Raw genomic sequence first — 14845 nt, forward strand, 5'->3', positions numbered from 1 at the left:
TTGAATCTTGGCAGGCTTTGTGGCCTCAGCAAGAGCTACCACCCCTGCAGTTTTCACCCTGCTGTGGCTTAACACACGTACGTGACATGAGTTTTGCTTTCAAGAGTTTGAGGTGCAGTTTCCCAGAAACTCCTGCACCTGTCACTTTGAAGCTTGGCACATGTCATGCTCTTAGCAGAGGCTACTATCCCTGAAAGTTTCATCAGAATCAGCCAAAAGACAACAAAGTTATAGATATTTCATTGATTCCCCATTATACTCTATGGCTGAATCTCCAAATCTTTTCTGAATCGATTCAGAAAGCCTAAAGCTTCCAGTGATTCAATTCAGATTTGTAGATTCAGCTCTGAATCATCTCCAAATCTGAATCATGATCCGAAGCTTTGCACAGCCCTATTGTGTAATGCTGAACAATCACCTAGAGCAAACTAAAGCGGGACCTTTGGAGCTGGACTGTGTGAAGGAGAGTAAATGAAACTAAACCAACCCTTGCCTGGCTTGTGCCATCTTATGCACAACAGTACAAAGTGGCATTATCAGCTTGGGCCCCTGGGGTTTGCCTTCCTGTATGGGTCTGGCACTGATATTGGTTAGAGAGACTGCAAGGGTGAGGACAGCAGGAGTCAAGTTCTTCATGGACCCTGCTGTACCGAATATTGTTACCTGCAGCTGTGTTGCAGTCCGCCTCCATCACACATGCTGGTGCAAAGCAATGCCAACTGATGATCCTTTCAGTGATATAAGTAGCTATACTTGGGCCTCCTGACACCCAGCCAGGCCTGCATGCAAACCTCTAATGCTCTGCCTGAACCGCTGCATTTCTGCATGCCGGAAGGGGGGGAAGGGGTCTGAGCAGGGTTTTCTGCTGCATCCTGGGGGCTGTGTGTTCTTCTGGCATGTCCCAGGCACAGCACCTTGTGTGCTGCCTGTTTCAGTATGGGCACCTGCATGCGCTCTGCTGCCTGCATTTAGTTAACTTCAGTTGTCAGAATCTTCTTGGTTGCTGGGAGATTATCTTTCCAAAGAATGTGGCTGCACTCATTGTTAGCAAATGCCTGCACTTGGAGTGACTGTGCTGTGCTTCTGCTAGCCCCGGGTGCACAGCAGCTTGCTATTATTTCCAGGATTAGCTGCTAGCTCTACCCTGTGGGAAACAGAGCATGTCACAGATTTACTCCCAGAGTTAAGGCCCACAACTCAGGGACCTCACATCATCTAGTTTGACCTGCGTATCACAGGCTAGTTCCACCAGGTTGCCCCTTTACTGAGCCCAACAGCTTGTGCCCATCTTCAAGAAGGGTGCCCACTCCTGATCTGAAAACATTAAGAGAAGGAGAGCCCCCCACTCCCCATGTTAGTCTGTTCAAGGGTTTTATCACCGTTGTTAAAAACCTGTGCCTCATTTATAGTTTGGATTCACCCCACTTTGGCATCCAGCCACTGGTCTTTGTTCTGCCTCCTCCATGAAAGCAAACAGCCCTTCAGTAGCAGGTGTCTTTGCCCCACTGTCCTCCAGTTATCTTGTCCCTCTGTAGTATTTCATGAACTCCCAGTGGAAGGCCAGATTGTGGCTGGAAAGTTACAAGCCATATTAGGTGACCAAACCAAGCCCCCATCCTTGGTGTTTATTCATACTAAAGTCCAAGTACGCTATAAACACGAGAGACGTAACAAGGGGGGCTGGGGAAGGGCTTCAGGTCTAGTAGAGGAGAAAGTAGAAGTGGAGGTAGCAATTAGAGCTGGAAAATAATGCCTTGTTAGGGACAGATTTGCAGTTTGTTCCCTTCTGTAGAACAGTTTTGGGGATGGTTTTATTCATCAGTCAATGGGAAAAATAGACTGAAGGAAGAGCTGGTGGATCTCACCCTGCTCCAGGAATGCAGGGTGCCTGCCCCACAGGAGCTCGCAGAACTTGGCAGCCCTCAGGGAGGGACCATCCATATCCCTTTTACACAGGAAGAGTTTGAGGCAGCAGGTTGCAGCCAAGATTTGCAGAGATGGGCAGCTCTTCCTGTGGTACCCAGGGGACCCATCATAGACCAGCGCCTGTTATGCTAGGTGGTGCACAAAACAGAACAGAAAAATGGTCCCTCTCTGAGGGAATTTAGTATCAAAGTGTTGGACACAAAACAACAGGGGGATAGGGGCTGAGAGAGGACTTAAATGAGGCTGACCTGGTGCATGTGATGGGCAGTAGTCTCAGCTCACCAGCTGCCTTGTACTCGTCATGGCAAAGGAGAACTATGGGTGTCTCTACCTGCAGCTGCCCTCAGCTATGTTTATGAGTACTGTTACTCAGCACCTCTGAAACCAGGCCCTGAGCATTGGGAACTGAGGATTTAGAAGCACAGTCCTTGCCAGCAGGAGTGGCACTTTTCAGTGAAAGGAAGATGCTCTTCCTTTCCCCCTTCCACCCACCCACCCAAGGGCCCCTCTGCTTCAACCTTGCTGAGGTTTTCAGTGTGTTGTGGGCACTCAGGCACTGACTGCAACATCTGAGTGATGCAAAGCTTGGTCTCAGCACTGGAAAACAGAGGCACCTGTGAGCCTCATGCTTGTGACTGTGTGCAAGGGAGCTGCACCCCATCACAAACACCGGCTTCTGTGATGTGGCACTTGTAGCCACACTGCAGTTTAAACTAGGTACAGATACCAAGAGCGGCCAAGCTGCAAACCCTGTCTAAGAAGCTGAGTAAATTTGTCTGGGCTGAGCTCAGTGCTGCCATGGGTAGACTCCTACTGATGCCTGTGCTGGCCAGTTAGTGCTGGCTCAGGAAACCCTATGCTATGCTGAAGTCAGTGCTGTGACATGTGGACAGTCACTGTCAATGTCATGATTTGTGCATGTATTCTCAGGGTTTTTAGCTCTCAGTACAACCATGTTGGGCATACTGACACCTCCCAGGGGCATTCCCTGTAACAAAGGAGTAATGAGAAGTTCAGTGCCACTCGATGTCTGCCAGGTTCAGTCCAGCCTAGCAGCACTGCCATCCGTTTGTATTTAACATCCAGTTTCTGAGGCCCCATGGCACACATTACATTTACCTCACAATTAACTTGTCAACTATGTGATAAATTGCAACATGCCACACATGCAAGAAATTTAATGTGGAACATCTTTGTGATTGGTTAGTATTACGGTTTAATTTAAATGTGTAGCATGCAAGCACCTTAGACCCTGAGCCTGGGGAGCTGTTTCCCTTTCTTAGGCTCCCAGGAGGCTGCCACGTTGTTCCAGATAAGGTGTTGCCCCTTGCCTGGGTCCCACTGATCAGCTGATTGGGGGGACTGGCAGGGGGCAGACCCCAGATCCAGGATGCTGCCACCCAGGGTGCATTGGAAACCTGGCACTGGGATGTGGCTCCATGAGGTGCTGAGCACCCCACTGGCATGTATTAAACCAAGCTGGGCAGCCCAGCATCAGGGACTGGTTCCCTGATGTGCTTTTGAAGGTCTGAGTTCATGGGGAGCCCAACATCAGGGAATGGTTCTCTGATACCAGGATCTCCACATGCTGGCAAATTGAAAGGGTGCTTTGGTTTCTAGTGTGGTGTTTCTCATGGTGCCCTTTGAAGGTCTAGGAATGTACCAGGGATCTGACAAATTTTATCCTGGATCCCATAAATTTTGTGTCTTGCATGTCTGCCAGGCCAGGACATGTGAATGTTGGGATCCTGGATAGAATCTTGTCAGATCTCAGTCATGCAATTGAATTCACATCTGCCAGGGCCCGAAGTCTCTTGAGACAAGTTTGCAGGAGTTGCTCCTCAGCACACGAATGAGGTACTTACTTTTGCTGAGAGTCGCATGTTGTCAGCTGACTCCAAGAGCTGGCGCTTTATGTGAAACACCAAATATCACAAGACTGTGAGTGTTGGCAACCCTGCAACTAGACAGTGGGCCCCCAGGTTCGTACAAGGACACCAGGTTGGTGGCACATTACCAACAGTCAGTCTTTGTGGTGCCAGAGCACAGAGGGATGGGCTGGATGCTAAAAACATCCCTTATGGAGTTCTGTGGCTGAGGGGCTGAGCAGAGCAAAGTCCAGCGAGAGCAAACACCTGCTCTGGATACAGAGCTCTGGGTGCTCTGCAGGAGTCTCACCAGGTGAGGCAAGATGGGATTAGAGTTTGGCTTCCCTGAGGGGGTCAGGGCAACGCCGTCCCCTACCATACCCCACGCAGTCTTTCTCTGCAGCACTGTAACAGCCCCTTCCTGCTGCCCCATCCTCCCTCTCCCCTGCAACCTCCTAAGCCACAGTCTGGTTCTTCAGTGGCTGCAGTGTGAAGGGCTTCTCCTATGAAGACCTGAGCTGCGCCTGTCTCCTGTATGCCCCTCCGAACCTTCCTGCCCTCACTAGCCAGTGTCCTGTCTCTAGCACCTTGTCACATTGTGTAGAGAGGGCCCTGTATGTAAGTACCATCATTAGCACTGGTTGGTTTAGAACAGTAAAGACTAGATTTGAAAAGAATGGACTGGAGAGCCTGGAAGGGCCCATCTTGGTGGGTGGCAGAGCAGGCAGGGGTGGGCTGGTCTGGAGTCAAATGGACTATCAGAATGAAGGGCCTGTGGGCACAGCAGGGTGGGAAGAGGTGGTTTCGTGTGGCAACATGAATAAAGGCCACAGGTGATGGGTTAGATCACATCTGAGCCCTATTCTTGGTCTCCCCTAGTTCCTGTTTCAAAGCCCTTCCTCCAGATGAACAACTCTACACCAGTAGAAGGTATGGCCATGGTGATGACATGCTCTGTGAAGGAGGGGACACCCACGGTCAGGTACTCCTGGCACCACTACACCAGTCGGGACAGCACAGGGACTGTGGCTGAAACTGCCAGTGGCCTGCTGAACCTGATGTCAGCCAACCGGACACACATGGGCTGGTATACCTGCACTGCCCACAATGAAATCAACAGCCAGACCAGCGAGCCCATGTATCTGGATGTAATTTGTAAGTGGTCAGCACTGACAGTGCCAACAACCCTCTCCCCACTGTATTTCTGGCAAGATCTCAAACTATCCCTTCTTGGGCCCATTCCTGCAAATTATTTGTAAGTCCTGCTATGGCCTTCGGGGCCAGAGAGTGCTCAGTATCTCCCAGAACTGGGCCACAAAAGAGCTTCTCCTGAGAAAATAGCCCTGTTATGAAGCAGGCCTCTCCAGCCCTCTCTCCCCCAAGCCCCTCAGTCAGCTTCTGAGGCATGACCAGATGCTTCTTGGCACATGGCACTAGCATCATCACGTCAGCCTGAGGCTCTTTGGGCATCTGAGGGGGACTGAGTATTTAGAACAAGAGCAAGTATCTGGCCCACCTACACTAGGCATAACCCTGCCTTGCCCCAGCACTGCTAGGCCATGCTTTCCAAAGGGTTTCATGGGTGGAACCCACCGTGTCCCACTCCTGGACCGATTCAATCCAGTTAAAAAGCCCAGTTCCTGACCGTTCGTCTGAGCAGAGCTCCTGTCCTTCCTTTTCTGGGGCCTATTGCTACTGGCCTCCCTCTTTGCTTTTCAGATGGCCCTGATGAACCTGTGATCAGTATTGAGCCATTTGCTATTAACCATAACGGCTTCTCAGCTAACGAGCAGGAGGAGGTGATCATGACCTGCCTGGCCTCTTCTAACCCACCCAGCCACTATCTCTGGTTTTACAACAGCTCTCAGGTCTACTCTGGCCAGAAATATGTGATAGCCAAGATCTCCCGGACTCAGACAGGCACTTACACTTGCCTGGCCCAAAACATCCACCTCAACACACGCACTCAGACCACCATCATCCTCACCGTCTACTGTAAGTACCATATGTCTCTCCCAGGGGCCATGCATCCTGCCCAGATGTGTTTTTTCCAGAGTGCAGCCACATTCCTGCCTTGTCTCTTTTCCTCTGTCTGCTGCATCTTCCTCCACTCTTGCTTCCTCTCTTTCTGATGCATCTAGCTGGCTACCTGTTAGCTAAGGAGGTACCAGGAGAATGCTGAAGGGATTTAGCAGATGGCATAAAGAGGGCCATCTGTCCTCTTAAATAAAGACATTTCTATCTAGGGACACCACAAAAGTCCCCTTGTGAGGAAAGCCAACAATATTCAAGGTGTAAAGCATGTGGAGAGAGCAGGGGATCCCAGTAGCCCTTTGGCAGTGGTGTTCACTGTGCTGTCCTGCATGTAGGTGAAGGCATTGTTTTTTCAGGTCAGACTTCTCTAGCCTGTCTGGGGCTGTCTGGCAAGAGCAGAGGGGTTGTGTTGTGAGTGATCCCAGCTGGTCATCTAGCCATTTATCACATGGAAGAGGGAGTATTCAGTGATATTTGCAGCAGCTGCAGTGTTGGATAGCTGGTTTGTAGTCCAAGTTTTTGCCTGGAAGAGCTCCTTTGATGCATCTCTGGGATGTGCACTGCACTTAGATCCTCACAAATCTAGTCAGATTGTCTAGAGACTGGGGAAAATGTGATCCCTTGTAAGTCCTGAGACCCCTTTTCCAGCAGCTTTGTTCTTGGCCTCTGCTCCCTTCACATAGACTGGGCCTCAAACACTCCCCAGCCATGTGAAGGAGCGGATTTTTGAGAGAGACCACTGGCATCCTTTTGTGGTACCGACTGGGGGGACGGGGGACAGGTTGGGTAGCTGGGGAGTGTGGGGTGGAATAATTGTTGTGTAGGGATCCTAGGAGATGGGCAGGAAACTCATCCCAGATCAGAAAGCTGGAAGGATCAACCATGGTGACAGGCAGGGGATCATGAGGGTGAAGAGAGTGGTGTCAGCAGAGGAAGCTGCTGACTGAATATGATACTCACAACTTGTCACCTGCCTGAAGAGCTGCTGTTGGATTACACTGTCAGCAAATGTCCCTGGAACCATGTGCTGGGCAGAGCAGACCCTTTTTTTGGGCCAGATGTGCTATGACAGAGAAGCTCAGGGTGTTGGTTCCAGCTCTTTGCCCCTTGTGTCCTTATGACAGCACTGGGGAGGAAAGCTGCATTGCAGGTGGCCCCCATATTATTATTGGCATCACTAGCTCCTTTTGCTGTTGATTCAATGTTTGCCCATGCACAGATCAGCCCCACGGGAAGCCCAGCTGCACTCCATTCCCTGCCTCCAATTTCCAGGACATTGCTCTGCAGTGTTTGTGGCCTGGTGGGTTCCCCCCAGTGCAGCTGCGGTGGGTGAAATCCAGCCAGGAAGCAAACACCGGGGTGGCCTACTCCAATGCCACCAGCATCCAGCGAGGCATGGACATCCAGAATGGCAGCATGTACACCTGCCTGGCTTTCCACCCAGGAATCGGGGAGAAGGCCGTCTGCAAGACCACTGTATGTAAGTACCATCACCCTTTGTACCCAGCACAGCCCAAGAAAACTACACTGTGGGTAACAATAACACCATTGCTACCCAGCCCTATAATTCCAAAATCACTTTGCTTTCAAGAAGCTCTGTTTGCAAGGTACTGACAGGCCCCAAAATCCTGCCCAAAGCCTGCAGAGGCCCCCTCACTCTGCATATCACATAGTAATCTTGCACAATGCAATGGTGGCTCTCAGGGATGTTCTCCATCATGTTGCCACAAACCAACTTGGTGCCAAGAGATAAATACTTGTGGCTTCAGGCAAACAGACTGGGGTGAAAGGTTCTGTGTGCCAGGCATGTCCTTGGAAACACATACAGTCATGTAAGCTGCAGAAGTTGCTATGTGCACCAAACAGGTACAAGGCCACCAAACTGGGGCTTGGGATCCTCAAAGGACAGCCAGGGGTGTCTCCATGAGTGTGAAATAAAGCTGGTTGGGTTGCGGCCCCTGGCCCTGGGACAGGACACCTAGCTCCTGTGCTGCACAGCAGGGAAGCCTGGAAGCATTGGGACCCCAGCTATGGAGAAGTCCATCTGAAGGGACTCTCCTAAAGACACAGGCCTTGGAAGCAGGGCTGGCTTGCTTGCCAGTCTCCCTGATGGGGCTGGAGCACTGCTGTTTCACTGTTTTTCAGAATGAAATTGTATCAGGATTTCCCATTCATGGGAAACGTGAAACAGTTTTGGTTCCAAAGAAAATATTGCCTGTGAAGCAGATGCCCTGGACTTCAGGAGCACTAGGGACTTTGGGTAGTTTTCCTGCTCCCTTTATCACCAGGCATTGCTGTCATGACAAGATGACTCTTAAGTCCTAAGGGACTGTGCCATAGACTCCCTGCTGAGGCCTGGATCTGTACGAATCGTGTCCCACATGTTTGTTTTTGCAGTGGTCTGAGCTTTGGACACACTTCACTCTCACAGGGCGCTCTGGGCAAGCTCTAGGAGCTTCTGTGGAGTCCCCCCTGATTTACATGAGGGGCATTAGGAGCAGCTTGTAAATCAGGGGTGTACATTGTATGGCTCTGCCCTTGTCACCAGAGGTTTTGAGCTGGCTTAGGCCACCAGCTGTCTGGGCTGAGCTGGGGTGAGCAGAAAGCTGGGGGTCCCTCCTGCCAGGATGCACAGGGTCTCTGTCAGGTCAGATTTGGACATGGTCAGGGATGTTTGTCTCTAAGATACTGTTTGCTCTGCCCCGGCAGGGGTCCCTGGTGGGAACCCCACCTGTTCTGCTATGGCCACCAAGCAGAATGAGTTCCTCATGCTATCCTGCAACTGGGAAGGGGGGATGCCCCGTGTCACACTCTGGTGGAGAGATTGGAGGAACCATGTGCTGGGGGGCTTGAAACAGTCCAGCAACATCTACGTCATGAAGTCCAACAGCAGCCTGGGCGGCAAGGAGTTCACCTGCATCGCAGCCCACCCTCTCCTGGCCAGAGCAATAGAGTGCCACATCCAGCTGGGTAAGCAGGCCGGCCCCGGTCCAGAGGCGCTCACAAGGAACGATGGGGCATGACAAGTGCTCATGTCTCGTCAGTGAAATCACTGGCAAAGCACATGCTGAGAGGATGGGGGGAGGCCGGATCCTCAGGGAACAAATGAGGGCATTAAGGGCAAAGCAGCCAAGGCACGTTGTAGTTGAGTGAGTGGCCTTGTATGTTCACCACAGCACTGAAAATGGAGCCCCTGTGCATCCAGCTGTCAGCCTGCGGCATGAAGCCAATGGACTTTTGGAGAAAGCTCCCTTAAGCTTGAGTGATGCTTATGCAGACCCAGCTCCACATTTGTGGCAATGCCAAAACTCACAGGCTCCTGCAAGCTGAGTGGGGGCATGATATGAGATAAAGACACAAATTACTGATGCAGGAAATTCATTCCTCCAGTACAAACCACCCTGCCTAGGCCCTGGCTTTCTGGATTCTTTATTTCCGCTTCAAACACATTTCACCGCTGGAGGTGAGAGGAAAGCCAAGTTTACCTGGACTGAGTGAAACCTCTCTGAAGCAGCACTTTTGAGAGCCCAAATTGTTATCCCCAGGAAGGCCAAGTTGAGGCCTCCTGCTCAGATTCACTCATGCTTTAACCCAGCACTGGTTAGGGAGACTTGGGCCAAGACACTGCCTACAATCACTAGGGCACGTCGGATCACAAAGTCTGTTGTCAGTTTTCCAGGCCCCGTGACACATGGGCAGACAGCGTAACGGCCCAGGGGGGTTTTGTAGGACACACTGCACTGATGTTGCAGTGGATCCCTGCATGGCCAACCCCTACTGTCTGCAATCTCCCAATCTCCTCTGCTGCCTCTCATCATGATGTAGGTGGGAAGGAGCTGTGACACCTCTTTCCCTGAAACAGGCGGTGAAGCAGCCGAGCTGATGTGGTGCCCATGTAGGTGGTGTGGACACCAACAGCAGCAGAGAACAGGGACCCTTCGTAGGAGCAAGGAGTTTTGTCCTTCCTTTGTGAGCCGACAAGGAGGAAATACAGCAGTTGGTGCTAGAAGGGAACAAGTAGCTTTTAGGTAGAAACTATGCCATGAAACCAACCAAATTCTTAGGCCAACATTTTTCCCCAGCACTCGGGGCTTGTACTAAGTGTGGCTGCAAGGACAAGTCTTGAGCTGGATGCTGGGGTCATTGTGATACTCGTGTAACAGGAGCACTTGCTCCTGCCGGCACGTCTATGTGTGCATGCACACGCTGCTGCCCTGTGCTGGAAGCAATCAGGTCTGCTCCCGTGTCAGGAAGTACAGGGCTGTCTGGTGGCTGGAGGCTGCCATGTGAACATAGCACAGCAGGTGGGGGCAGCTTGGTAGCGTGCGTGCCACAAGTGGCATGGGCATCATGCATGTCACAGAAACCCCAAGCACTCAGTGAAGGGAGGCACCAGAACTGAGGCTGGGAGCACCGTTCTCCAGGGAGTGGAGTCCCCCAGGGAGGGATGCTGCTGTGAGACAGGTGTCAGGGATCACTGCCAGAACCAGGTTAACCCTTCCCTGGCCCTGCAGCTGCTGCTGCCAAATTCAGGACTAGGAATCCTCACTCACCACATAAACGTGTGGCTATTGGAGGGCCAGGGAAGGGTTAACTTGGCTCTTTGTGGTGACACCTCTCTCACAGCAGCATCCTGCCCCCCCTACTCCATGCAACTGGAGGCTTGAGCCCCCTCTGCCTCCATTCCAACACCCCAGACCAAACACTATCGGATATGCCCCTCAGGGGTAGGGATTGAAGCAGTACAGCTTAGCTTGTAACACACCTGCCTAAAAGGCTGGCCACCACCACACTCCACCAAAGAACACAGTAGGTGGTTCCACCTGTGATTGATGGAGTAAGTTCAACTCTCAATGCCACACGGGTGCAGGTGGTGGCCATGACACCTGTGCATGTACCACTGGCCATCTGTCACGTGGCAGAAGGGAGGGTGCATTTGGGCTGAAGTTTTAAGTGAAGCTCTGCTCTGTAAGCACTGTAAGAACAGTTACAAGGCCCTCCACATCACACTGCAAAAGCGGGTATGGCCACATGTTCTGGCCACAGTCCTGGATCTGCCCATGTCTCTCATTGATTCCCAGATTGTCGTGAGGGCTCAGTAGGCCCCTCCTTCCAGTGACCCTTGCTCAGAAAACACAGGGGTTGGCATTCGTCCCCTCAACTGGGTATTACTGAACAAACCCGTTGCTGACTCCAGATCCAGAATTCACCCCAGCTCCCTGTCCCCAGGCTAGGCTAGCTCTTCAGAGGTCCCAGGGACAGAGGCTGGCCTCTCTCCTTAGGATGAGTTTGCTTTTAGGGGGTCATAGGGACAGAACCCAACTTCTTCCCCCAGGCCAGGTTGGCTCTGCAGACCTCATCTCAACCAGAAGATAGTACATATGTCTTCTGGTTGCTGAAGCTGTCAGCTCTGAGTGACATGCCCTAGTCCTGTGTGATATGCAGGGCCACCTTTACCCCAGCTCTGTTCAGACTGAAATGTACTGCCCCAGAGAGCCCTTCTCACCAGAGCTGCCCTTCCCTTTCTCCCTCTTTTTGCACAGAAGTCCCCAGGCTGGTGGCAGAGAGCACTGAGGTGTCGCTATTTGAAGGTGACGAGGTCCAGCTGGGCTGCATGCTGCAGGGGCCCCATCTGGGCTCTGAAGTTTTCTGGTACAACAACAAGAACCAAGTGATCAGACCAGATGCCCAAAAGTATAGGCTGCAGCAGAGTGGCACCTGGTTCAAATTGACCGTCCGGGACACGGAGTGGCCGAGTGACAGTGGCACCTACCGCTGTGCAGCAGTGAATGCTGTGGGCAACACCAGCCTCCCCATCAGCCTCCATGTGAAAAGTAAGAAGTTCCTGGGAAACACAGAGCAATGTCCCATAGCTGGGGCTGGAGGGACAAGAGCATGCTGGGAGCTGTAGGGAACAGAAGGTGGTGAGGGCAGGCAAAGGGGAAGTGTATGGAGGCTCTGGGGGTGGAGAATTGGGTTACATTTGTGCTGGGGACCTGTGAGACAGGACGGAGTCAGGGGACAGAAGGAGCTGTCCTGGCTGGGTTAGTTGCTGGTCTGATTTGCGTGCAGCTTGCTGGAAGGTTGAACAATGACAGCATCCAGCTGCTGGACCCCCAAGGACTGTGGGGTGATGGGGGCTGCAGATCCTAGGGTTTCCTGCTCCATTTGCCCACTCAGTTTCCATGACAGTGAGTGAAGTCATGGGGGCTCTGGCACTGCCCAGGCTCCAGGGACTAGGCTGAGCCAGGCGCCTCTCACTCTGAAGTCAGTGAGGCAGGTGCAGCATTTTATTGCCTAATCTGCTAATTAGACACTGAACTAAGTAAGTGTGAATGCATGTTGATGAGAGAAAGAGACTGAGAAGGAAAGAGAGAGCCTGTGAGAAAGCAATCATGTGTTTGAAATGAACTGTGCGTGCTGTGCACATCTGCTTGCCATGTATGTACAGCTGTGCAGGGTCTGTGTGTGCCTGTACAAATACACTTGTGTGTGTATATGGCTCTGTGTGTGTGTGTGAGTGTGTTTGTGCGTGCATGTCTGTGTATGTAGCCCATGAATGACAGTATCGGGTCTGTGTGGGCATGTTTGTGCTGGGCTGTGAGTATCTGGATGCAAAGCTGATGCCTGGTCTACCTGCAGAGTACCCAGTGCCCCCCAACGTGACAATCAGCAAGCTGATGTACTCCCGGCAGCGCACCGAGGTGCAGCTGGAGTGGGTGACGCAGGGTTCAGGGAACCTCACTGGCTTCATGGTCCAGCGGCGAGACGCAAAGAGAAACTTCTCAAACTCGTCCAGGTCAGTGGACAGCCTCTGGGAAACTGTGGCCAGCGACATCGAACCTGACATCCGGGACCACCGGCTGGGTGGACTGGACCCGGCAATAGTGTATGCCTTCCGCATCCTGGCTGTCAACCACCGCACCACCGGGCACCCCTCCGAGATGAAGACACCAGGTGAAGTGACTCGGGCAGTTTGTTGTCCCTGGAACTTCTGCCAGGCCCCTACTGCAGCCCTAACGCACAGCCATAGGTCAGGTATCTAGAACCCCACCCCATCCCATGGGGCTGGGATACATGGCGGGGCTCCTGCTGGGTGGAGCATGCTGGACTGTGGAGAGTGGGGCTGTGCCTGGAAGCCCTGTTTCTTGTTCCAGTTGGACAGAAAGAAAGAACCTAGCAGGTTTGCATCTGAGCCCTGTTTATCTGAACACCCCTCCCCTTCCCTGAGGATCCCTGTCACATCAGGATGAAAGGGCAGGAGAGCATACAGCTGTGCCTTCATGTGAATTGCAACAGGTAGGACAGGCTGAATGGACTATCCAGGCCTGGCCTTCTCCCATTACCTGGGAAGTGTTGGGAGCTTGGGGCATGGGCAAAGCAATTGTATTGGTGTGCATGGAGTGGGGTAGCTGAACTGTACAGGTCAGTGTGGTGCAGGGCACGCTGTAGGTGAGGTGTGGGAACAACCTGATGTGACAGTGCTGATCTGTTCATCAGCCTTGCTACATGTTGTCAGGAACAGGTAAGCATCCTTTGTGGAGTTGGGCACAACTGCTCACAGACTCCCAAGCTTTGGACTTGGAGAATGTCGGGTCCTTGCCAACGCAGTGCAAGGGGCCTGGGAGAAGAGCCTAGGGCTGGAACGACAGGGGCAGCTGTGAATTAGGACCGAGGGATGGCAGTGGATCAGTGAGAGGAGCTCCAGGAGTGCAAGACCAGGATGCTGCTGGTTAGGACTGAGGATCCCAGCAGAACATTTAGTCAGATGCCCTGAGGCCTCAGCATGGTACGGAGAAGGCTGGGAAGCCAGGCTCTTCCTGGAGGGTCCTGAGCAGAGCGAGGCGTCTTTTCCTTAGCACTGCTGGGCCTGGGCCCAGGGCTCTGCCCTCCGGCAGTAATAGCTGCTGGGGAGCAGCACCAAGCAGACCCACCACTGGAAGTGGTTAGCTGGACAGGGCGCAACAAGGACCTCTAGAAAATGTGTTACTCCAGAAACAAGGGCATGCTATGTGAATGTGAGAGCTGGGCTGGCACATTTCCTGGGTTGAGCACTGATGCCCCACGGAGTTACAGGCCAAGGCTTTTCTCTCAGTTGTGAGGTTCAGTTCGGTACCTGTTTCTTTAGCTCTCTCCTAAGTCATGGCTGGATAAGAGCAGATCCAAGGCAATAGGATGCCAGGGCTGGGAAGGAGTCAGGATGACCAGGAAAAACTCCTGCTGCCTTCTCTTCTCTCCAGGCCTCTGCCTTCCACCCTCTGGACTTCATTCTGCTCTTCTTGCTTCTCCCTCTGCTTTCTGCTTGGCCCAACCTCCCACTCTCGTCCTGTATTGTCCTAACTGCTCCAGATGCATATGAGATCAGGAGTGGATGCTGGTCCCTGGAGCTGTACGGTGTGGTCTGGAAGAGAACTTTTCTCTGAAGGTTTCAATGTGATTGTCATTTCTGTTCCCCATCGGTTCATTATCTTAATTGCACGGTTTGGTTAATCTTTCCTGCCAACTATAATCCCTTCCTGGGAAGTGTGCCTCACCCCGCATCTCCAGATATCATCATGCACATCACCAAGAAATTACTCTGCTTGCTTGTCTGACTTCTGAAAGCCCTGAGGCTGGCTGCAATTTGGTTTGGTGTCACTAATGTGCAACATACCATCCCACATGCTGCATTTGCTCTAAGTAGGAGAGAGAACAGGAGAATGCTCTGAGTCACTTTGGCTCAGAGAAAGGTCTGGGCATTTCCTACCACACTTGGCTCCATTATTTAAAGGATTGGTTTAAAGCCCCTTGCAATCCCTGGAGAAGGACAATCGTTTTCAAGTGTAGCTCTGCCCTGAAAAGTGACTGTAACCTGTTGCCTGCCTGCTTCCTAGAAGTGCGCTCTGTTCCAGATCAAAGCCTTGGTGAAAACAAAGAACGTTTGTTTCTGTCAAACTTTTCCTTACGTTTTTTGGGGAAGGGGTGCATCAAAATACAAACAAACAAACACTTCTGTTTTGACAAAGAAATGTTGTGCA

At 52.1% G+C, this 14845-nt stretch overlaps 1 protein-coding gene across 1 annotated transcript in view; it reads left to right on the plus strand.

The window, feature by feature from the left end:
- LOC109291386 (carcinoembryonic antigen-related cell adhesion molecule 5) overlaps nucleotides 1-13806 on the plus strand; it is a 21375-nt gene extending 7569 nt beyond the window's left edge. The window contains exons 3-9 of the mRNA XM_019508389.1: nucleotides 4674-4949; nucleotides 5514-5789; nucleotides 7144-7308; nucleotides 8538-8798; nucleotides 11372-11662; nucleotides 12471-12785; nucleotides 13727-13806. Coding sequence (XP_019363934.1) covers nucleotides 4674-4949; nucleotides 5514-5789; nucleotides 7144-7308; nucleotides 8538-8798; nucleotides 11372-11662; nucleotides 12471-12785; nucleotides 13727-13806 — 1664 coding nt within the window. The remainder of the gene's footprint in view (nucleotides 1-4673; nucleotides 4950-5513; nucleotides 5790-7143; nucleotides 7309-8537; nucleotides 8799-11371; nucleotides 11663-12470; nucleotides 12786-13726) is intronic.
- Nucleotides 13807-14845: the final 1039 nt, after the last annotated feature.

The sequence above is a fragment of the Gavialis gangeticus genome, unplaced genomic scaffold (genome assembly GCF_001723915.1).
Source record: "Gavialis gangeticus isolate Ggan-Ray unplaced genomic scaffold, GavGan_comp1, whole genome shotgun sequence".
Taxonomy (NCBI): domain Eukaryota; kingdom Metazoa; phylum Chordata; order Crocodylia; family Gavialidae; genus Gavialis; species Gavialis gangeticus.